The 23,447-nt window shown below is 51.6% G+C and overlaps 1 protein-coding gene across 1 annotated transcript in view; it reads right to left on the bottom strand.

Moving 5' to 3' along the window:
* COL22A1 (collagen type XXII alpha 1 chain) overlaps nt 1–23,447 on the bottom strand; it is a 199,795-nt gene that overhangs the window by 138,590 nt on the left and 37,758 nt on the right. Inside the window, exons 4-12 of the mRNA XM_040988507.1 lie at nt 22,652–22,726; nt 20,055–20,166; nt 17,067–17,190; nt 12,698–12,973; nt 11,700–11,780; nt 10,393–10,509; nt 6,506–6,550; nt 4,306–4,368; nt 1,259–1,297 (exon numbers count right to left, since the gene is read on the bottom strand). Coding sequence (XP_040844441.1) covers nt 1,259–1,297; nt 4,306–4,368; nt 6,506–6,550; nt 10,393–10,509; nt 11,700–11,780; nt 12,698–12,973; nt 17,067–17,190; nt 20,055–20,166; nt 22,652–22,726 — 932 coding nt within the window. The remainder of the gene's footprint in view (nt 1–1,258; nt 1,298–4,305; nt 4,369–6,505; nt 6,551–10,392; nt 10,510–11,699; nt 11,781–12,697; nt 12,974–17,066; nt 17,191–20,054; nt 20,167–22,651; nt 22,727–23,447) is intronic.

The raw sequence follows: 23,447 nt of genomic DNA, 5'->3' as shown, positions 1-23,447 counted from the left end.
ATAGAAGACCCTCAATCAGTTATCCAACTCGATAAGCATGGATAATGCACATTAGCACACAGTCAGAGAACCTGAGATAAAGGATTCTCATTAACCGGCCACAAGCAAGAGAAAGAAACCCAAAACTAAAAACAAATACCATAAATACATCTTGGAAGTTTGATATGTACAAGCACATATAATGTCTATTTACTGGCACGGAAGCTGCACAGTACAGTTTTCTTATAAAATAAATTAATTCCTAGGAGTGACATGGGTTTTGAGCATCCTCAATTTCTCCAGGCACCAGCAGCAAGTTTGGGGAGGAGCACAGAACTGGCCAAAGAAATGATCAAAAGTAGAGTTGTGGGGCAGGTAAAGCCACTGTCCGCAGTGCTGGAGCTGCAGAGACAATATGTGCACACTGCTGCAGTTCTGATCCAGCTTCCAGCCAATGGCCTGGCAAAAGCAGCGGCCGGTGGCCCAGCATCCATGTGGGAGAACCGGAATAAGCTCCAGGCTGTGACGTGGTCCACCCCGACAGACGGGCTAATGGCTACTTTCTGGAGACCCCTCTGGGTTACTGCTTTTTGAGGGCTGATCCTGTAGACTCTGCCATCCAAAGGGTGTTTACGATGGAAAACCAAGGGACCATTGACGTCCCCGAGAGAGCCATCCCCTCTTGGTCCTCTGCCTGCTCCTCTGCCAACTGCCCCAAAGCAGGCCAGACGACACCAGCAGAGATGCGGGATCCATGATCTCCCTTTCCCCACACCTCCAGCACCTAGGCTGTGAGTGGCCCTCGGGCTGCCTCCCTTTTGTCTCAATACTTGGAAAGGAGCAGAGGGTGGTAGGGGGTCCATATGGGTGGATGTGAAAGCAAGGAGCAGCTGAGAAGGGGCACATGCTGGGCGTGCTGAGGAGGGAGGCTGTATTCCCAGCAGTTCCTGCATCCTGCGGCCATGGGTACACCTCCTCCACATCTCAGTATCCCCAGCTGCAGCAGGAACAGCGATTCAGTCAACCCCACAGCTTCCCCTCCTTTTAGGAACAGCCCAAGACACAGCTTCCCAACCACTTGCTACACATCACCTTCACCTCTGCAGAGCATGCAGGGCAACCCCCTCACAACAGTCCTGTCTGTGCCAGCAGGACCGGGCACTCGGCCCAGGAGACCTGTCCAATACTTGTACCCAGTGGCACACTCCCCTTCCCCAGACGTCAGTCCCTGTTCTGTTCCCTGAGAGGGTGGGGGGTTTGGCCAATGGGAGAGGCTTACCTTTTCTCCCTTTTCTCCTTGGACAAAAGGTCCCCTGCCCTGGAAGAAGGAAAACAAAGCAGAGGTTACTTCAGAGCCCCTCCTGGCAGGGTCTGCCCTGACTGTGGAAGGGACAGGTGCCTTCCCATTGACTCTTTCCTTAGGTGAAGCTATTGTTTCCACAACAGCCTTATTGTAATACAAGTTTCATTGTGCAGAATCACCAACCTAGAAGGAGCAACTCAGTAGGTCTTAGCATATTTTATGGAGTCATGAAGCAGTCATCACAGTCAAATCCATCTCTTTCTCCACCCCAGGTTTTGGTTAGAAGCATCGCTGTCTGATGCTGGGATGCCACTCTGGGTTTCTTTGCTGTTTTCAGAACACACATTTTCCATCCTTTGACTTTGGACCACTGTGTATGTTTGAATCAATAGTGTCTCCTATGGACAGGATATACCAGATCCTGCTCTGGCATCCTGCCTGAAAGTCTCTACATTTAATTCATTTAACACATTCACATTTTAATGTTGGCATTCACATAATGAGCTACCTATGATTTCACTCTTTCCCCTTTATCTCTCTTAATTATTTTTATTGGCCCATTTATTACTCTCTTGTGATTCAACTATTTTCTATTTAACAATTTCCTTAATGTTGCTTTCTCTGTCCTTTTTGCTCTAGGGCTTGCCATACATGTTTTAATTTGTCAGGATCTACTCCAGAGTTACGAAGACACACTTCCTTTTTTGCTCCATCCCCCTCCTCCCTTTGTTGAGCCGCTACTTCATAACATTACAGGCCATGTTGTTAACTATCCAACAATGCATTGCCATGATCACTACTGAGAATTTAGTTTCCTATTGCACTCTGGTCTCCATTACCACAGATGGCCAGTTGGCAGATAACTGGGTGACTGTTAATCTTACTGGGGGTGCTCTTCAACGTGAAGGCTCGTTTTGCTCCCTTGATGCTTTCAAAGCTTTCTCTTTGCTCTCATTTTTAGGGTGACATTTCTAAGTGTGGGCTTCTTGCTGCTTATCCAATTGGAGCTTACTGAGTATCTTGATTCTGCAGTTACTGCTTTTCATTGAGTCTTCAGCAATCCTCAGCCATTATTTCTTGGGGATATGTTCTGCTCCCCGCCGTGTCCCATCTTTAATTTAAATTTTGTACACTTCAGCGCACCTATGGTCCTCCACATCTAAGAGTCTGCTCACCTTCTGCATTTTTCTTCATCAAATGCTGATTCTTTTTCTGGTAAGTCCAAAACTATTGTGGAGCCCTGCTGGTCCTTTTTTCCCCTCTCTCTCTTATTTCACTTGTTATTATTTTAAGTGCCACATGGCACCTGGCAGGCAACAATGAGGGCAAGTCTGCCACAGGCAACCTCCAGAATTGGGGTTCTAGAACACACCCTCATCTGCTCGCTGGCTGGCTGGCTGGGGATGGGGGACTCTTCCCAACTCCCAGGTCAGGCTCTCCTTGTCGCCCTGCTTGTGAGCCCAGCTACTACAGGCAGCAGGCAGCAGAAAGCAAGTCTCCAGGAATGCAGGGAAGAGGAGAGCAGGCCTGGCATTTCCTGTTCTTCCTGCTCCCCACATGATTTCCTGAGAGCCACTTTTCTGAGTTTCAGCTGGGTAGTGTGCAAGACGAGCATTCCACTAGGCCCCAGCTCTCCACGCTGACAAAAGGATTTGTACCCAGTCGACCTGCAGAGTATGGCAGGCAGAGCCAGGCATGCGGCAAGTACTGCTCAATGTCACCAGCTGTTCACACCCTGTCACTCGGTGCCAACAGGTGCTGTCTTCATATACACAGAGGGTAGGCACGTACAATGCAGGAAGCACAGGGCTCAGAGAAATGGAAGCAGGTTCAGGTCCTGCCTCAGCCACATCCATCCAATGTCCTCAACGACAGGCTGTTCAGGTCTGAAAAGCCAGCGTCATTTTCATCAGAGATGGGACGACACTGCATCAAGTTCATTGTCAGAATAGATGAGGCTGGACCGGTGGAGGGGGCATCTCCAACAGGAAGGATACAGACAAAGGGGCTCTCGCAGGGGGTGCGTGAGCCTGTGTCTTGTCTGCACTGACAACCAGAAGGAACTCACGAGGATCACACACCAAAACCAGCACTGCCATCAATGAGGAAGAGCGACAGTGTTCAGAGAGGTGAACGGCCTCTTCCCACACAACTAATAAAAGCTGGAGCCAAGGACAGCTACCGAGGTCCACCTGAAAGCTACTTCCTGCCCAGTGCCATGCTGGAGGTAGGGGCTGGTGCTGCCACAGGGCCAGGTCACCGGAACAGCAGTGATAGTGTGAACTCTGGGAACACTATGGTGTTTGCTTGCATTAACGCACACAACCTTCAAATGCAATTGTGCAGCGTTGGTGTTGGTGTGTTTTGCAACCCTGCTGTTCAGATGAGAAAACCAATGACAGAAAGGTTATGTCTGCCGGTGAGACCAGAATTCAATTCCCAACTTTTTGGCTCCTGAGGCCATGTCCTGTGACTTGCTCTTGTCTGGAATTCTCTCCTGATCCCCACATCAGCTGCGTTCACTCCTCTTTTGAAAGATTCATGAACAGAATTCATGCTAGCCCATGTGTCATGATGATGTGATGTCGCCTGGGTGTGCCCCAGTGTGGGAGTGGAGGATGTGCTGATGACGTGGGTATCAGAGACCCTGGAGAATTAGACACGAGTCAACTCTGAATGATGGTGGGAGGGGATGTGTCAACTTCGGCGGGGGGATGAGCATGCAAAGTGGCCCGGGTGAGCAAGGCATCACAAACATCCAGTGGATGGGTGTGGGAGCTGGGCACTGGGCATCCCAGCTGCTGACTGGGAAGCATGGCTGCATGAGGGCCAGGCTGAGAGGCCACAGGGCCATGTCCAGCGGATCCCTCCTACCCACAAAGGGGAGCCTCACGATGGCCAGAACCCACCAGCATTCAGCCCATCCTTGCTCATCTGCATGATCGGAGTGGGGAGCAATGGAGGCCTGAGTCTCCCACATCAGACCTGGGGTCCGGCTATGGCCAGAGCAACGCTTTACTCACCGAATCTCCTTTCTCTCCCTTGGGCCCTGGAGCACCCATCAGACCAGTGGCTCCCATATCCCCCTGAGGGTTGAAACCAGAGACAAGCACAAGTCAGGGCTCCTCCTGCACACAGACACCATGGCCAGACCGGCTGCACTTCCACAGAGCAGTGGGGAGGAAGGAAGCAGCCATGTCATTCCCCAAGAGCAGGAGTCCAGAAACTGAGGGCAGCTCGGGCAAATGAGCCTCATCCTTCCCATCTCCCCATCCTCATCCTCCAGGAACACAGGGATACTTCACGCATGCTGTTCCCGTGGATCCTGAATGCCCATCCCCTGCCTTCTCTGGCCCAGGCAGCCCAGCTTTATCCTGGACCCAGCGAGGCAGGGCCTCTCCCCTCGAGGTCTCTGTTCTCATCCTCAGGGCTCCATCCATCTTACTTCCCTCCACTCCCATCTCCATCCTCACAAGGAGCGTACTGACTATGGAGGGGTCTGATGGGCAGGTACACGTGTGAGTGAGACATGTGAATATGAGAAAGCATGCGCCTGTCAGCATGTGTGAGTGTAACAGTATGTGGGATAATATATGAATATTTGTGTGAAATGCATGTGTGTGAGTGTGATAGCGTAAGGGTGGGTGTTGTGAATGTATGGATGTATATATATGGTACTGTGTGTGTATGATAAGGGACATATGTGCATGCACATATGGGAGTATGTGTGTGAGATATGTAAGTATGTATATGTGTGAATGTGATGGCAAGTGGATAGTGTTAGGGGAGTGTATGTATATGTGAGTGTGTGAGAATGGATGTGTATGAGAGTAGACGTGTGTGAACAATGCAAGTATACATATACATTTGTGAATGGGATGGTGATGGGAGTTTGTGAGACTATATGGGTATGCAAGTGTGAAACGTGTGTGTGTGTGCATGTGTCCATGTGAGAGCAACAGAGAAAGATAGTACAGTACATGGTGTATGCCTATGATTCCCCATCCTGGTCATGTCAGTCCAGAGGAGAAGAGGAGAAGGAGCTGTCCACAGGGTCAGAATGGAGAGAAAAGAAAGAAAAGGGGAGAGAGAAGAGGGACAGAAGAGCAGAGAGAAGACCAGCAGGAGGGGGATGTCCAGCCAAACGTAGCATTGGTCAGTAGGTCACTATGTCATCTCTCTCTCGATCTTACAAATGCTGCCTCTCCTGTGGAGTTGGCACCGGATGTGGTATTATTCACTCAACAAGAATTGGCCCCCTGCACTAAAGCAGTGGACACAACCAAGCTGACTTTAAACACAGAGCTTGCTGGAGCCTGGCACATAACAGGTGCACAGCCCCTAGCTCTGGAATCCAGTGGCAGGTGAGGAAGCAGCAGGCAGAAAGAAATTCATTCTATTTGCTCCCAAATCCGCCTGCTGCCACACCCTGAGGAGTTGGAGGATGGGACCTGTCTGAATCCTCCTTCGGCCCTAGGGATGACCGTGGTGCCTGACCCTGTGCAGGTATGTAATAAATGTGTTGACAGGTGACAAAACTAAGACTGTCCTCAAGGGGGGCAGCAGCGGAGGCAAGGAGACAGAAAGGTCAGGGAGGGAAAGGTCTGGCAGAATTAGGGAGAGGAGAGTAAGACTCAGGGAGCTCTATGGGGGCATAGAAGGTAAAGGAGGCAAGGAGTGGACAAGCCAGAGGCTTGGGTATCTCCATGTGTCCTCACCACACTGAATACCTCACAGACCACATCCATACTGATGTCAAACCCAGCCACCTGGCACCCGGTGGGCACCTGACACCCCTCCAGCTCTCAGTTTTCTGAGATCAGAGAGAAGACAGACCCTGAAACTCCACAATGTTGCAAAGCTGGAGAAGCCAGCAGATCAAGGGTGAGGACAGAGGTCCCCCCAGGCTACCCTGGCTTGGGTAGTTAGTGAGTGTGCAAGTTTTACTTGTAAAGAATTTCACACTTTATGTGTGTATCACATCCCTTGGTTGGTTTTACAATGCTTGTAAGGACATGTGCAGAGCTAGCCAGTCAAGGAGACCAGGGCTGTGAGAGTCAATGAACTCTGAGCCCGGCTCTGGGCAGTGCTCCCTGCCTGCCTCACACTGACACACTGAGAAATGGGGGATGTGAGACTGGCAGGATGGCAACTTAGAAGACACAATCTCTTTCTGACATGGACACCCAGCTGTTGACCAGCACCTGTGTCACGGACACTGACCTTCAGACCTGGGAGTCCCACAGGGCCTCCAGAGCCCTTTTCACCCTGGAAGGAGAAAGACACAAGGCAATGAGTCAGACTCTGTCTTCATGATTTTCCTACTCCACTCATCACTGGTTGGTTATCTATCCCATGTGCTCAAAAGCCAGGTTCTTAGTGGAAGTCATAAAAGGGAATTGGCCAATGACACCAAGCACCTTTGTGCTTGGGTGGCAGACCTACATGGGGGCCTTGGACGTGGCGTCCTGAGGCAGCCAAGCCCCTGCCCAGAACCACAAGTGGCACATGATCAGCACACCACGGTGTTTAACAGAGGCTGGTATAACAGGGAGACAGGCAGATATTGGCCAATGGAGGCAGCCAGAGATTGCAAGTATCTTAGCCTGTGGGTTTATTAATGAATTCAATTTGATCATTCCACTTGGAGTACACTTGTTATGGTATCACTTTTAACCCCATCCATATATACATACTTTTAAAAACTTATTTGTTTGAAAGGCAGTTAGAACACCCATCAACTGGTTCACTTCCCAAATGTCTGCAATAGCCAAGACTGGATCAGACCAAAGCTGAGAGTTCCATCCAGGTCTCCTGCGTGCTTGAACCCTTGCCTGCTGTCTCTCAGGGCATGCAGAACAGCAGGAAGCTGGATCAGAAGTGGAGGAGCCTGGGGCATGACTCAGAGCTCTCCCAGGTGGAGAGCAAATCCAACAAGCCTTCACCTGGGATCAAATACTGGATTGGCTATTTTCACCTTATTGTGTAAAACCATGATGTAGATCGCTGCTTGTTCACTGAATTGTAAAACATACCAAGATCTACTCTTACACAAGAAAGTTGTTCAGTTTTAAAATGTATTAAAGAGCACACATAACTAGATTTTAGAATGGAATGTGCAATGTGTTGATGCATAGAAATGTGAGAGTACTTCAGAAAGTTCATGGAAATTAAAAGTAAACTATAATGCAAGAAATGTGACATCAACGTATAATTTTTCCAGGGCCAGCACAGTGACACATCAGATTAAGCTGCAACATCAGCGTCCCAGGTAGGGTAGGGCCAATTTGAGTTCCAGTTGCTCCACTTCAAATCCAGCTCCCTGCCAACGCACCTTGGAAGCTCTGAGAAGATGGTCATGGTACTCAAGCCCTGCCAGCTGTGTGAGAGACATGATTAAAGTTGAAGACTCCCGGCTCTGCCCTGGTCCTGACCCGGCCATCATGATCACTTAGGGAGTGAACCAGTAGATGGAAGTTGTCTAACACCACCTTCCAAATAAATAACTTTTAAAAATCACAGTATCTCATAATATGCATTGTCCATGAAGTGTTTGAAGTTTTCTTAAATTATCATACTAAAAAATGCAACACAATTCATCTAGTTTTACTTGTGGAAATATGACATTATTGAAAAGCAGTAGCATACGTACTCACCTGTGAAGCCACCACTAACAGCTCACCCGTCAACCTGCGAACCTATCCCTAACAGCTGAGGCTCCCTGAGATCAAGCTTCAGATGCATCATGGGTGTCACCCGCACACACGAGGATGCACGTTTCCATCAGGACACGTTGCACATGCCCCTCGCTCACCAGCAGAGGTGGTGCTTGCTTACAAAGATGGCCAGTAGCCCACTGACTGTCATAGAACCAAGGGGCTTTACAAAGTGAACTGAGGGGTCAAACCACTGACTCTGAGGTCTGTGGCCAGGGCTGTGTCTCCAAGGAGGGAACTCTCACACTCCCAGACTCCCAGGGCTCTTAAGCTGCACTTTGGAGAAAAATGAGATGGATGCCAGGCTCTTCCATGCTGACCTCACTGACGGGAAGGGAGCAGCAGGCCACTTTGCTGGCTACCTGTGGCTCCCAAACCAGAGGGGGAACTGCAGGTGTTTTGAGAGCTTTGGTCCATTTGTCTTCAAACCCCTAGACAGAGAAGAAGGCACAGCACACTTGGGAGTCAGAAACAGAATGATGACTAAGCAGAAACATGAGTTCCTGGACTCACCAACTTGAATGTGACACCAAGAACATGTAAGGTGATTGACAACCTCAAGTAGGAAGCTTACCCCATCAGTTAGGAGATACCTCCCATGTGTTCATCCACTTAGTCACGCACCCATCCTCTCATGCCCTGACCTACTTAGTCCTCAATCCAGCCATTACATGGCAGCCTTCTCTATACCAAAATATATACATCAGCCACTGAAAACAAAGGAATTTTTCAGTCTCTGTCACTGAAAAGTCAACATCCTAAGAAGGCAAGCAGGTGGATATACTCAACTCAAGGTGACCTCTGATCTAGCCGATTGGGGCACAGGGATGGAGAAGGAACGGAGTGTCTCTGAAACAGCAGGTGCTAAAAATAAAGGCATTGACTGAGTGATGGAAAGAGAGAGGGAAGGAGAGAGAAAGCAGTGTGCTCCAAGACATTCTTTGCAGATGTTGCGCCAGAACAGGCAGGAGCCAGCAAAGGGAGCTGGGGTGGGGAAAAGGGATCCAGCCAGATTCAAGCATCAAAAAGCAAGAAAGAACCCAGCCCTTGCAAGGAGTTAGAGGTTCTTCCTGTCCTGGCAATGGGAGCCAGAAAGCAGAGGGAGATGAGGCCAGAAAGCACGCGGGAGCAGTTCTGTGCACTAGAGAGGTGGAAGAACAGAAAGAGGATGGGAAAGGGTAGGCACAGACTTGCCTGACCCCGGAGCACCTTCCCTCCTGGGGTCTCTGCCAGAGACCACAGGAGCATTGGTTGGGAGACAACCATGGCACAGGCCTGGACAGAGCTTGTTTTGGCTCTGCTCCCTGGTGTAGTCTTTGCATACACAGCAGCAGGAAGCAGACCACAGAGTGCATCGCCCTTCTCATTGGGGTTTCCTAACTAAGACAAGGAGCCAGAGGATTGGAGTTTAGACAGCTGCTGCTGTTATTTCATGGACACATGAGAACGGGGTCAGCAGACCAACCAAGGCCTACCTCAGCCAGCCACTGTTTGTGTATATCCTGGCTCATCCACCCACCCCCACCCAGAAATGCCTCAGCCACAGCATAATTGACCTGGCTCTCCCCTACACATCCAATGGGGCCCCTGTGGACACCGTCCTCTGCAGGGCTTGGCTTTCAGGTAGGGAGGGTCTGTAGGCCAAGAGGCCAAGAGAGAAGGGAAACCTGCTACTCAGATGTGTTAACGGCAGCCTCTCTACTTAACTTGAACTCTCACTGCACTGATCTGGGGCTGCTAAACAGCCGAGGGGCCTAAGGCTGTCGGCCCATTCGCATAACCCACAGTAATGTTCCCAGCACACAGGTATTCACACATCCTACTGCACAAACGGAGAAGAGCCTGAGTTACAACTACATATGGAGACAGAACCAGAGCTCAGAGACACAGAGAGCCACTCCGTGTAAGCAAAGGATTGGCCAAGGCGGGGTTCACAAGAACGTGGCATTTTGTGAACTGAGACACAGTTGCACAAACGTGGCTTGGAGACAGTACAGCGTGGCTGATTCAAGGAGACTGACAGGAGAGACAAGAGTCTGTTCCTGCAGAGTGGCCCCAGTCCACCTTCACTGCCATGTTCCTTCTGCAATGAAGTCAGTTTGGACTCAGTTACCCTTGGGAAGAGCCAGAACACTCTCAAAAACACACGAAGAACTCCAGAAAGATGTCAACGAGGAACAAGTCTGGGGCTCTCCATTCTGCTAGGTGTGAGTATCAAGAACAAGGGCAGCACTTGGAGCTGAAAGTCCTCATGCACCTGCGCCATTTCACCCAGAAAGGCCAGATGCATGATGGGAAACTCAGCTTCTCACTTAGTGGTCCTGCACTTGAGCCCTGCCTGCCTCAGCCCTGGGGATTAGGGTGATGGTCACAGGTACTATAACTGGACAGTACCTTCTCTCCACGTGGGCAGGAGCAGTTGATGGTCTTCAAAAATCCAATCTGTTCACTGCCAGGCGTGGGAGGCTGCAGGGGCAGAGGTGGTGGCTCTGTTACCACAGTCACCTGGCACTGCAAGAAAAGTGCAAAGGTCAGGCCCCAGCTGTTCCCCAGCTGGTGTTTGATCTCTGGCACTTCAAGGGACTAGGCAGGCAAAGGGGACCTAGAAATCCTCGGGCTGTCTGAGCACGGTATGGTGGGCAGGGAGGGAGGGCGGCTTAGCTTGTGAAGGCATTGGAGCAGTCAGGCCCCAGGCACTGCTGTGTCTAGCTCAGCCACCTGTAAGGAATCTCTTAACACTGCAAGCCTCCATGTTCACCTCTACAGAATGGGGACAAGGGCACTACCATCATAACATCAAGAGATTACATGAGACACTGTGGGAAAGATCATGCCTCAGCGTCTCATGGACATTTGACACTGAAGACTAAATTATCTTCACCCTCTCTTTCACTCCCTCTATCCCTCCTCTTCACCTTCCTGCCTTCCCTCACCCTCCGATGGTGAATGCCCAGTGATCACTATGCATCTGTGTCCACTGAGAGCCCTGACATGAGCACACTAGGGCCATCCTGGCAATGAATGTGGACTTCAACCACCAGTCCCAGGAAGCGTGCAATGACTAACACTGTCTTTCCAGAAAGCCTTGGAAGGAGGGTTGGGCAATAGAGGCTGAGGAGGGGAAAGCCTGAAAACAGGAAGATGAAGGGGAGGCAACATTGGTCCCTCGAGCTGTCTATATCTCTACCTCCTTGCAGTGCTGGCCAGCACGGGTCACTGTGGCCGCCCCCTCCTTAGAGTACTGGTGGCAGATGCTCCTTCAGGACATCCTACAGGCTCTGGGTCCCCACTTCCCAGGACCTGGGCTCATCATGGCCTGCACCCAGCACAGTGCTGATCAAGGCACCCACAGGCTCTGGGTCCCCACTTCCCAGGACCAGGGCTCATCATGGCCTGTACCCAGCACAGTGCTGACCCAGGCACCCACAGGCTCTGGGTCCCCACTTCCCAGGACCTGGACTCATCATGGCCTGCACCCAGCACAGTGCTGACCAAGGCACCCACTGCAGCACTCCCTAGGGGACCTGCCCAACTTGGCTTCACCAGCCCACACACTCTGGCCAGGAATCAGAACCAAGCTATAGCCCTTGGGCTCCTCTGCAGGCCACACCTCGCCTGGGCCTTGGCTGCTTTTGCTAAGCTCTAACCCCACAACAGTAGCTATACGCATCCTCTTCCACCCCATGCCAGTCCTTTCTCACCGGGCCTGACGGGATGTCACAGCAGGTTTCCAGCTCTGCATGCCGTGAGTCACAGTAGATCACGATCCGCTGCAGATCAAACTGCAAAGGACACGTGCAGAAAGCGTCAGTCCCAGGGGAGCCCAGAAACCTCCACGGCTCCGCAGGCTTCCTCCACCCCAGCCCCTCCCGCCCCCTGCCGGGGTCCTTCCTACACCGAGCTCTGCTGTTGGACCTCGGAGAGACCCTGAACACATCCTTGTCACATGCTGGGGAGGCTCAGGGCACACACCACAGCCTGCCTGGCGTTTTGCTCTGCTCTGAGGTCCTCTATGTGGTCACAGCCGCCCTGTCCTTTGTCACCACTGTTCTGTTTAAGAACACCCTTCAAGCATGCTATTGCAACAAGTCCCTGAAGGTCAGGGCACCTCCATCTTCAGCACCCCCCACATCCCGCCTCCAGGCATCTGCATATGGTTGTCCAAGTGAACTTCTGAGCTACAAATATGCTTCCATTATCACCCTCACAGACCCTTAGAAGCTGAACACGTAAAAACTCCAACATATGGGCTGGTGGAGCGAGAGCAGCTACACAGGGCTGGGCCAGGCTAAAGCCAGAAGCCAGGAACACATCCAAGTCTCCGATGTGGATGGCAGGAACCCAACTACTTGAGCCATCACCTGTTGCATCCAAGGATGGACAAAATAGGAAGTTGGAATCGGACTTGAACCCAGGTACTCTGAGAGGTGATATGGGCATCTTAACCAATGTTTCACATACCAGGCCAAATGTCCACCTCAGGGCAACTATTACGTGTCATATAAAAACTGCATATGCATTTGCAGATGTAGGTTCTGTGTGGAGGCAGAGGCCCAGACACAGGAGCAGGAAATGGGAAGGGAAAGAAATGGCAGATGTTTGGGTCCTAGCCCTCCCTTTTAGGACAATCAAGGCATTACTTGACCAAGTGGGGTGCATAGGCATGGAGTGCTCTGAGCTCTCTCTCCCCAGAACTCACATCAATGGGCACACTGTCATAGAGGCGCTTGCCCACCACAGTCTTCCCCTGGATGTCAATGTTCTCCCTTTCCTCGATGGGCAGCGTCTGCACCAGTGCACAGTCGACGTACAGAGAGACGTTCTGGGCCTGGATGGCCAGGGCGATCTTGTGCCAGTCCCGGTCAAAGAGGTTGCTGACTGGGGCACCTCGGAAGACCACTCTTACAGCATCCGTCATGGCCCCCACGGCATTGTACTCTACAGCCTTGTTCTCGCCATCTAGCCGGATGGAGACCTGGGGAGTGGGGACAGAACATTCTGAGCTTTATGGAACAAGAGGGTTTAGGGTTGCTGATGGGAGGCAAATTTCAGAGTCAAACATGATTAACCGGACACTAGCTGTGACTCTACCAGCAGCTTCAGCTGCTGCCTGGCCTGGGCTACTCACTTCCTATCTCTGAGCTTTGCTCTCCTGTTCAGTTCAACGATGTTCAGCCATTTAACTTGCGGGCTGCTCCAAGCCCTAGATTAAGTGGCATAACTGAACTCAGACATCTGCAAGGGGCTCCATGGGTCTGAAAGCTTTCATGTGCATACAAGACAATGGAGCAGAAAGAATGGAGTTTGGAGACTGACCAGACCCAGTAGTGTTAGAACCCTGGGTCATAAAATGCAAGGAACTGTGCTGGTTGGGCTTGGCACAGCCAGACTCAACTTCAGGCTGGATTCCTGGTGCCAGTCTGCCTCCCCACTGGTTAGCCTACCTGTCTCAAGCACAAAGTTCAAAATTCAATAGAATAAAACGCCCTGATGGCAGGAAACACATCTGTCTGGGTCACTGTGGGATAACTTGTGCCTATGGCACAAGGCAAACTGGCACAAAGTTTTACTTGGTTTGCTTTTTAAGAGTGAATCACCCACACATTCAACAGGTACTTATTTCTTCATCTCCTGTACAGTGTTCCCTGAACTTCCTGTGTACAAGCAACTTTCCAGGTGTCAGAGTACCACACTGGGCAAGATACATGCTCTACCAGGACATGAAGGAAGGGGACATACAACATGTACAAAACAAGGCTCATTGGGTGAGCTAACAAAGAAGGACTATGCGATGGCACTGTCTTGTGGGATTGGTCTTCGTTTGCTCTGGCACTCAGGCCCTGCCCTTCCCTGTGTCCAGAGACAAAGGACTTGGGCTTCTAGTTGGTTCTAGGCTGCAAGAAGGGCCTGATAGTGGGGACTGAAGAGCAGTAGAGAGAGGAGGGTATTCATTCACTGCTTGCATCCCTTCTGGCTTCCCTTTGGTCCTCAGGGGCTTTTGCTGCTCTACGTGCCACAGTTCAGCTCTCCAAGAACTTCACCCTTGGTGAGTTCAGAATGTACCACCTCCAGTAAACCCTGGCATCCTACCTGTGTGCCCGGCCTGCCCGGTCTCAGTGGCAGTTTCCTGCTCTTTCTGACCCAGGAGGAGTCAGCCTCCTCTTTCGGCACCAGCCCCTTTAAGCCCACTGGTTTCACTCAAGCACTCTCCAAAAACTGTGGTCTGGCCTATTACTAAGTCACCTTGAGGCAGGCAATTTACCAGGTGTACCAACATTACGGCATTGCCATGAGGACTGAAGTATAATTACCTGTGTAGGACATGTATGGTACCTGACATAGGACAGGCACCATCCTGCACATGAGTTATCACAGGACACACAAGCTGGCCCGCACACCTCACCATTGTGACTCCTCCCCTGACACACACAGGACTGGACTCTGCCTTGCCCATGTGTTCCCACAACCCAGGCCTGCTGATTTACCTGTTTTCATAGCCCTGCATCTACATATGAAATGATCTGTTCATTTCTTCCTTTCACCTGTGTGCTGCCTTCTGTGTCTCCTACTGTGCCTTCTGTGGAAGCAGGGGTCTCTCATCACCGCAGGGGCTAGAACAGCACATAGCACAGGGTTCCCCACAAAGTGAGCAGATGAAGGAGAGGCCACAGAAGATGGTCATGAAAGGTAAGGAACTGTGCTTCTAGCTCCAGCCATCTGCTCTCTTTGGGGAGCCATGCGGCCTCAACTTAACAAAGGGGACCCTAGGGATTTATTTTCAATCACATTGCCTACTTCTACATGATGGTTAGAGTAAAAAGCAGAAAAACACATAGCTAGTAACTGAAGGTTTCTCATGCAGCCATACTCTGAGCAAGCAGGGTCTTCTACAGTTCACCCTTGCCCACCTTGCGGCTTCCTGAGCATGTGGTTGTCCCTCTGGGTTCCTATCTTTGGTATGACACAGAGCAAGGGACAATACTTCGCAGGCCAGAGCTGGGGTGGCCTCTGGGGAGGTCCTGCATGGCTCAACTGCATTAGCAGATTATCATGCCATCATGTTTCTACTGTCAAGTGTGCACATCTAGAATCCAGCAACTCCTCCAATGTCCCTATCACTACCTGTCTGAGACACCATCAGCGCTTGCCTGGTTTACTACCAGAGCCTGCCAATTGCTCTGTTTCTAGTCCAGCTACCTCTCCGGTCTATTTTCATATAAGAAGTCCCTACCCTTGTAAGGCCTTTAAGAAGCCAGAATACCTCTCCTCCCATCCAGGCCAACACACATGCCATACTCTGCTCCCGCTATGTCAGCCTCCTTTCTGCCCGTTTGTCCTATCTTGGCTGAGACAATGTCCTGCAGATTGCTCAAATGACAAGCAAGAAAGATGCCAGCTTTCAAGGGCGGTTGTGAACACCCAGTGAGATTTCAGATGAACATCAGTATCTGCCGACCTAGAATGACTGATGGATTGGACAGGCTTGTGAATAACAATGACACTCTGCTAACAGACGGCCCCTCACTGGCCTTTAGCCATCCTGTCTGTGTCTGTCAAGCATGTCCCCACAGCTTCGAGGGGCCATCCTGACATTTCCAGGGAAGGACAATCAACCATGACACTGGACTGTCAGGTGCCTGTGGAATACAAGCCTTAGGTTTCTCATGGCAGACTCTGTCTGAGTGGTCATCAGTGCTCCAGCCCCTGGCTCATTCTGGCAGAAGTGGAGGTGGGAAGCAGCCAAGACATCCACTCTGCAAAGGCCATCAAAGATGAGGATTCAGACTGAGGGGGTGTTGCGGGCTCCCTCCACAGGAATGTCATGGCAGGTGCCCAGCCCTACTGCCTCAGACCTGGAGAAAGTGGAGAGTTAAGACTCAAATCACTGGAGGTTACAGAAGACACAATACCAGAAGTTGACTGCTTAGAACAGCACCCAGCTGAGCATCCAGTTTAAAGCACAGACATGGGAGCCCGCCTCCTGGCCCATTCCCTGTGAAAACCTAGGCAGCCTGTCTGTGGCTCACCTACCTCTTTAGTAAGATGCTGCCGTTAGAACTGACCCAGATGGTTGTCATAAGCCCTACAGGGTTGGGATCTGTGAGGCATTCAGAGCAAATCCCAGCTCAAACCAAGAGCTCATATGTGTTGATGAGTAAAGGCCAGGAGGATAGAAGCAAGCACTAACCACCAGAGGGAGAGCTCACCATTTTGGAGGCAAGTGCAGGAGGATGGGTGCCCAAGTGCAATCACGCAAGTATGTTTTCTTTGCACCACAATCCCAAGTGAAAATTGGGACAGTATCTCTCAGGAGAAGGTGAGTCACGTCAACCATTTCCAGGACAGAATAAGGATATGCTTGGTCCATGACCTCTGAGATCACATGATGTGGAGTTGGCAGAGAGCAAAGGGCTTGAATGCACACCAGCAGTTAGTGCTGATGGCTTAGATGATCAGGTATATCCTTTCTCACAGGGTTGTACAGCTGCACTTTCCAGGCACTGAACACCAAAACTCAGCAGAGGTGGGTGAAGTTGGGGTTCAGAGCTTCACTCAGGAAGAAACTGAAGTATATGCCAAGAAAGGACCCACTCTATCCCACAACATACCACTCCACCTGATTCTCCCACTCCCCATCTGTGGCAGGGACCCTCTGCTTTCTGTTTTACAGCGAAGAAAAGTGAGACTCAGAGAGATAAACTCACGCATACAGTGCCCACACACACAATGGAAGAGAGGAAAGGAAGTTTCCGTTTATCGTGAGGCTGTACCTATCAGCAAGCCAGGAGAGCAGGTGTCACAGACAGCAGAGCTGGTGACTACCTGCCTGGTTAGGTCTCCTCCTGCCTGTCAGAGTGCTTGGCACTGGATTTGTCGGTGGGAGAACTCAGACCTATCCAGTCATATGACAACCACTGTCCTTTCTCCATGTTCCACCTCTACCAGACACAGCCTCCCCAGAACCAGGACTAAGCCTCCTGAAGGAAAACCCAAATGATGGATGATGCCATCCCCAAGAGGAGGAGAGCAGCTCTGGGCCCGCAGAGTCAAGGTCACACTGTCCATACCTGAGGGATGCCATACTGGTCGATGACCTGCCAGACGTACCAGTCCTCTTTCCGAGACATCTTCCGAAAACGCAAAGTGGTGACAAAGGCGTACTCGTCAGGCAAACCCTGGGGGAACACATCCCTGCAGAAACAGAGAGCAAACAACCTCAGGCTTGGCAATGAGAGGAGCCCACACATCCTCTTCATGACTGTGTGCCGCCAGCTTGGCCTCTCTCGTTATTGCTGTAGTCCACTCTCCTGGCCAGCCTGGGCTGCCTTCTTCAGGACTTCAACATCATCCTCTGCAGATCACCACTAGAACCCTTTGACAGTCCTCCTGCCACCACCCACAGCTCCTTCAACTACACCCCATGGTGGGCACCTACTTCTGTCACCTTACCGCCCCATGATGGACGAGGTCACCAATCAGTGCCAGACGCCCATTTACCCTGGACCCAGCCTTCAGCTCTATGCCTCATCCCTTTTTAACAAAACCCCTCATCCTCTGCCTGGGAGCTCCTAGGCTGAGATCCTGGCCCCATAGTAATAGGGGAGAATAGGAAGGTGAGGTCTTCAAGGGGTGATCAGGTCAGGTGGGGACCTCAGCACAGGGACTGGTGTCTTATACAAGAGACCCCACAGGGGCGTCTCCTGCCTCTCCCCGGAGAGGTTAGAGGAATCCAGCTGGGAGCAGCTGGTCCTGGGCTTCCGGGTTCAGAAGCACAGGAAGTCAATTTCTGCAAAGCATAACTCACCTGGTAATCCATGCTACTTGGCTGCAGCCACATGAGTCAACTAAGCCAGGGTACCCTCTTCTCTCCCCCCAAGCACCCTACAGGGCATCATGGCCTGGGACAGCGCACCCTCCCCCAATCTCTCCTAGTCATGGGAAGGGCACATTCATACTGGGTTTACCTGTGTCCCCATAACAAAGACTCTCATACTTCTACATCCCCAGCCAGTCCCTGAGCCTGTTCCTCCCTCTCATCACAGTCCCTGCTTGCTTATCTCATGGGGCCCTGGTTTCTGTCCTCTCTTTGATTTCCCCGAGGAGGTACCAGGTAAAGGAAGAAAGCTGGCCTCCCTCCCCAGGAAGTCCCTGCAGTATGGCAAGCCAGCCACAAGGGTTGAAATTAGGAAGACGTGTGTGCTCAGCCACATGCCTTCTATACACAGAAGCATTCCCTTCCTCACCCCCACAGTAGGGCCTGGGCACTTCTCCCAGAGGAACAAGCTAGAAACCAGTGATGTTGTCTGCCCTGTGCACAGCAGGACCCCGGCCCGTATCCTGCCCTGCTACAGAAGACAAGGGAAGTGTCCCCAGATTCTACAGGCTAACATGGGCACTCAGTGGGAGGAAACTTGCACCTAGGGCCTGGTCAGGCACTTCATAGTTCTGCAGAACATGACCATGATGGACTTGAGGGCTGGGGTTCATCCAAGGAGCATATGTGGCACTAACGTCTCCCCCGGATGAGGCGGAATCTGTCTGGCCAGACAGCCAGGAAGGGAGTGGGAGGTTGTCGAGTCTTTGGTTTCTCAGGTCCACAGGGACCGGGGGTCTGGCTGCGTAGCCTGTAGACACAGATGGCTACTCTGCATTCCCCTCCCTCTCCACCCCCATGTGCAGATCCAAGCTGGGAGCACATCCTGCTCAGAGCCAGCATCTCTGTCAGGGTCACCAGCAGACAGTGGGTGCAGAGCCCCTCGCCCACAGCACCTAGGATCAGGGATGCCCTGGGTCACTGTCCAGGCGGGAAGAAGGCAGCAGCTACTGGAGAATTTCACTGTTGATATCTTCTTCCCTCAGGAGCCTGCTATTCCAACCATGCTATTGTTCTATTCCACACACACCATCTTTACCCACCCACCCATGGAACAACACAAAGACACTATACTAAGAAAAGTGACCATTTTCCTCTGACTATAATCACTTTCTCCTAGTGCATCCACATGAATGCACACACATGCATTCTCTCTCTGTGTGTCTCTGTCTCTGTCTCTCTCTCTCTCACACACACATACACACACGTTATTACAGGAGTTCATGGGATGGGGCCAGTGCTGTGGTGTAATGGATAAAGCAGCACTGGCATCTCATATGGGCACTGCTCCACTTCTGATCCATGCTAATGAGCCTGGAAAAGCAGCACAAAATGGGAGACCTGGAAGAAGCCCCTGACTCCTGCCTTTGGACTGGTTCAGTTCCAGCCATTGCAGACACTGAGTCATTCTCAGAAGGACAGAGCAGGCTAAGGAAGAGCATGGACACAGTCTTGGTGGTGGGAGGCCTCGCAGGCTCCAGAGGCATGCAGAGGAGGCAGAGTGGAGAGTCTGGTGGGCAGAGCAGAGACCAGAGAGAGCTCATCTGGGTCCTTTCTTCCACCAGACACTTGTTTAAGAACACTCGGAACCATGAGTTTTAAGATGAAGGAGAGTAGGCATGTTGCAAAGTCATCTTGGTTTGCAAAAGACAAGGCAAGAATATTCATTTGGCATCATCGGAGTCCTGACTAAAGAGGCAACTCCCACCATCTCAGCCATGCTGCAGGGCAGGGACATTCATCTGAAGTGAATCAGGGACACCGACTTCCTGTTATAAGGCCAGATCCCCAGGCAACACTGAAGTCAGCTCTGCTTTGGCTAAAACTCACTGTACAGTTCACGTGGTGCTGGACCATGCAGAGGCTGTGTGTAGCAGGTGCCGGGTGTCAGTCACTAGCCAAACTGCATGTATGAATGAATGAGCAATGCCAAATACACATGCCAGGAAGAACACAGAACCACAGAGCCAATAAGGTTCGTGGTGATAAGACAGCTAAGAAGCTGGCTGTGCCCTCAGATCAGCAGTTGTATTGCTTTATTTCAGACCTCCTCAGGCACCTCAGATTGAAACTGGACTCCATGCTGAGCTTGCAACTGGGGCTGCCTGGCCCCTGGCCTACCCTCCCCCAGGACTCTCCCACGGCCCCCAGGGCAGGGCAAGAAGGAGAAGCAACCACTCACTCAGTTCGCTGCACCACAGGGAAGGACCCCATGCGGACATAGGAACTCTGTGCTCCATTTTCTCTCGGCCCCAAGATTTCCTTCACTCTGAACAGGTCCATGAGGTCAAAACCTGTGCAAAGAGAAGAGCGAGAGTGAGCAGGGCAGAGGAAGACACCAGAGACCAAGCCAGTGCAACCTGCCCTCTGCAGTGGCAGCCTGGATGGACACCCCTGTGGGCAGGGAGTCAGCAGCTCAGGTGTCTGGGTCAGGAGGAAGCAATGATGTACAGCTCTGGCCCCAGCCCAGGGAAGGGCAGGCAGTGTTCTCCCACTGGCACCAGGTGAGTGCTGGGCACAGCTCAGATCCCAGCACAGTGTGTGGCATCTGAAAGGAGTCCTGCTTGTGCCCACACTCACCTTGCAAGTGGATGATACCTTTACTGCTTTACATCTCCATTACACTGCATTAAGGAAAAGTGTCCCTAAGAGAGGACCTAAGTCACACTGGCATTGGAGAAGCCACGGACAGAGCTGAATGTTGTGCTGGGGGTTCCGACTGACTTGCAGACAGAGCTGTAGGAGTCTCAGGAGCTCTATGATGGAAGGAGGGTGGTGATGTTCATCTGAGACCCTGAAGGATGACCCTCGGGAGGCTCGTGGGGGCAGGCACATGCCAGAGCTTCTCTACTGAGAAGCACAGAAGCCTGGGAAAGCATGCACGTTTTGAACATAGCATGTGTGCTCCAAACACTGTGTGATCCACAGAGGTACTTCCCCTTGACTAGGGCTGAGATCAGGTCCAACCCCATAACAAGCTCCCACAGACATCAGGGCAGAGAACTGGGGGTACCTGCCTGCCAAGGACCACTGGGGGCAGAGAACTGGGGATACCTGCCTGCCAAGGACCACTGGGGGCAGAGAACTGGGGATACCTATCTGCCAAGGACCACTGGGGGCAGAGAACTGGGGGTACCTATCTGCCAAGGACCACTGGGGGCAGAGAACTGGGGGTACCTGCCTGCCAAAGACCACTGGGGGCAGAGAACTGGGGGTACCTGCCTGCCAAGGACCGTTACGATCCTGGCCACATTCCTCTCCTTTTTCTTCAATTCCTTCTGCTGGAGAAAACTGGGAGAAAGGTGGAATCTGCTTGTTTTTGTGTTTTAGCTTCAGTAATGATCTGCCCTAGGTCTCCAAACTTTCACAGCAGCTGGAGTATATTTTTTTTATCTAAATACATTTCTTGCCTAGCAGCGGATTTGAATGTCTGACTTTTAGGCAGTAAAAGCAGACTCCAGTGTAGTATTCACAGTCATTGCCTATGCAGTGTAGCTGCCTGGGGGCGGGAGGCGTAGCTTCCACTCAGAACCAAGGAACTACTCTCAGGAAGCCGGTGAGGAGGTGCAGCAGGCATTCACAGTGCCAGGGGTACTCTGTTCCACTAGGAACATAGGTTAGGCAGATACCACACAATTTTGTCAGTGGTTGCTTTAATTGGAGACCAAAGGCTCACTCTCTTGCAGGGCTCAGGAGAGATTTTAATGCAATGTTGTAACTACTGGGATGCCACCAGCCAGCCTGGGGAGCACAAAGGCAATCCCTCCATACAAGAACCTTGTACCCCACAACAGTTATGCCAACTCCTACTGAGCCCCCACCATCACCCTGTCCCTAGGGACAGTAGGCAGGAAGGAAAAGCAGCTCACAGAATCTGGCCAGGTCCCAGCATTCTGGCAGGTGACATTTCAGATCCTGCTGGGAAACCGGGAAACTGGGTCAAACCTGAACCACAGCATGATCCCAGCTATGGTACCAAGGGCTGACCCTGCAGAGTGCTAGCTCCCACTGGGCGCCCAGGTATACAGCTATCCAATACTCTAGAATATTCCCTAAGCACAACATCTTGACATCATAGCAGGTGTCTGGGATGTGTCAGGGTCACACCTAGTTCTGACTCCAGGAGCTCACTGTCTCCTTTGGAAGACAAAGTTGTGATTGCAAGTGGCCTGGAGATGAGGTACTATGGAATGACGGATCACTGCTAAGTAGGGCAGGGCCTGAGTCCAGCAGCTGGTTCCATGTTGTATGTGACAGGCAGGAGACTATTGAGTGCTGGTGCATATGAAGTGCACTGTGGCACACCAGCCACAATGGGAGGGCTGCTCCATGCCCAGAGTCATCAGGATGATGGAGACTCAGCTCCATCCACCTGCACCTGCTAATGCTACCCAGGAGATACGTCTGGCCTGTGGTATGAAGTCACGGGCCTGTTTGTTCCTTCACCTCTGCCTCCTTCACTCCTGCCTTTGCTCCAAAATGTGTTTATTTACTCTCTTGCTCACTGTGCCAATCATCGGCTTACTCACCCACCACTCCTTTAAACTCTTTCATCCTAATGTGGCACCTAGTGATTCCTATAGGATCTCCAGAGTTTGCCTAAAGGAGAACCTGAGAGGTCTCCACTGTTGCTCCTTGATGAGAGCCGCCCGCCCTCTGCACACTCTTAGAACTCAGACTGAAAGCCAGTGTGGATGAGACTGGATTGGCCAGCGTCACCCTCAGGTCCAGGAGGCAGGGCCATGAGGCAAGTGCAGCTGTGGCTGCCTTCTCTCTTACCTGTGATGTCCTTGGACTCCCCATTGGTGTGCTTGAAGCGGTCGCCTTCTACGCGCACGCTAGGGCACAGCACATCTAGGAAAGGCAAGAAGAAATAGGGGCCAATGAGAAAACAGGCCTTGCAGCCGCCCTGCAGACGTGACAGTGAGCTGTCCTCGGCTGAGGAGGTGCCAAGCACCAGCAGCAGGTGCAGAAGGTCCTGGGAGCTCCACACTCAAGAATTATTTTTCATTTATTCACATCCAGGTTGTCATTCTTCAAACTCTGGACTCCATAGTGCGGCTACCACGCCCTTCCGTGGTGCACATACAGCAATCAGCATCTTCCACACAGACAGCTGGTGCCAAAAATGAAGGCCAGAAAGGAGGGCACTCAGGGCACAGCTATGAAGTGAGTTACTTGGGGCCAGGAGAACTACACTGAAAGGTTCCTCTTTAAGGAACAGCAGGGGCCCGGGCACAGTAGCCCAGCAGTTTGAGTCCTTGCCTTGCCAGGTTCCCATATGGGTGCTGATTCTAATCCCAGCAGCCCCGCTTCCCATCAAGCTCCCTTCTTGTGGCCTGGCAAAGCAGTTGAGGATGGCTCAAGGCCTTGGGGCCCTGCACCCACATAGGAGACTCAGAGGAAGCTTCTGGCTCTGGATCAGTGCAACTCCAGCTGTAGCAGTCATTTGGAAAGTGAATCAGCAGTTGGAGGATCTTCCTTTCTGTCTCTCCTCTGTATATATCTGACTTTCCAATAAAAAATAAACAAATCTTAAAAAGACAGCAGGAACAAAAGGTATCAAGAGGTAAAG

The sequence above is a fragment of the Ochotona curzoniae genome, unplaced genomic scaffold (genome assembly GCF_017591425.1).
Source record: "Ochotona curzoniae isolate NIBS_2020 unplaced genomic scaffold, NIBS_Ocur_1.0 contig_4895, whole genome shotgun sequence".
In the NCBI taxonomy this organism is placed as follows: Eukaryota; Metazoa; Chordata; class Mammalia; order Lagomorpha; family Ochotonidae; genus Ochotona; species Ochotona curzoniae.
Note: the sequence above shows the minus strand (reverse complement) of the source record. Positions and strands in the feature narration are given on the sequence as shown.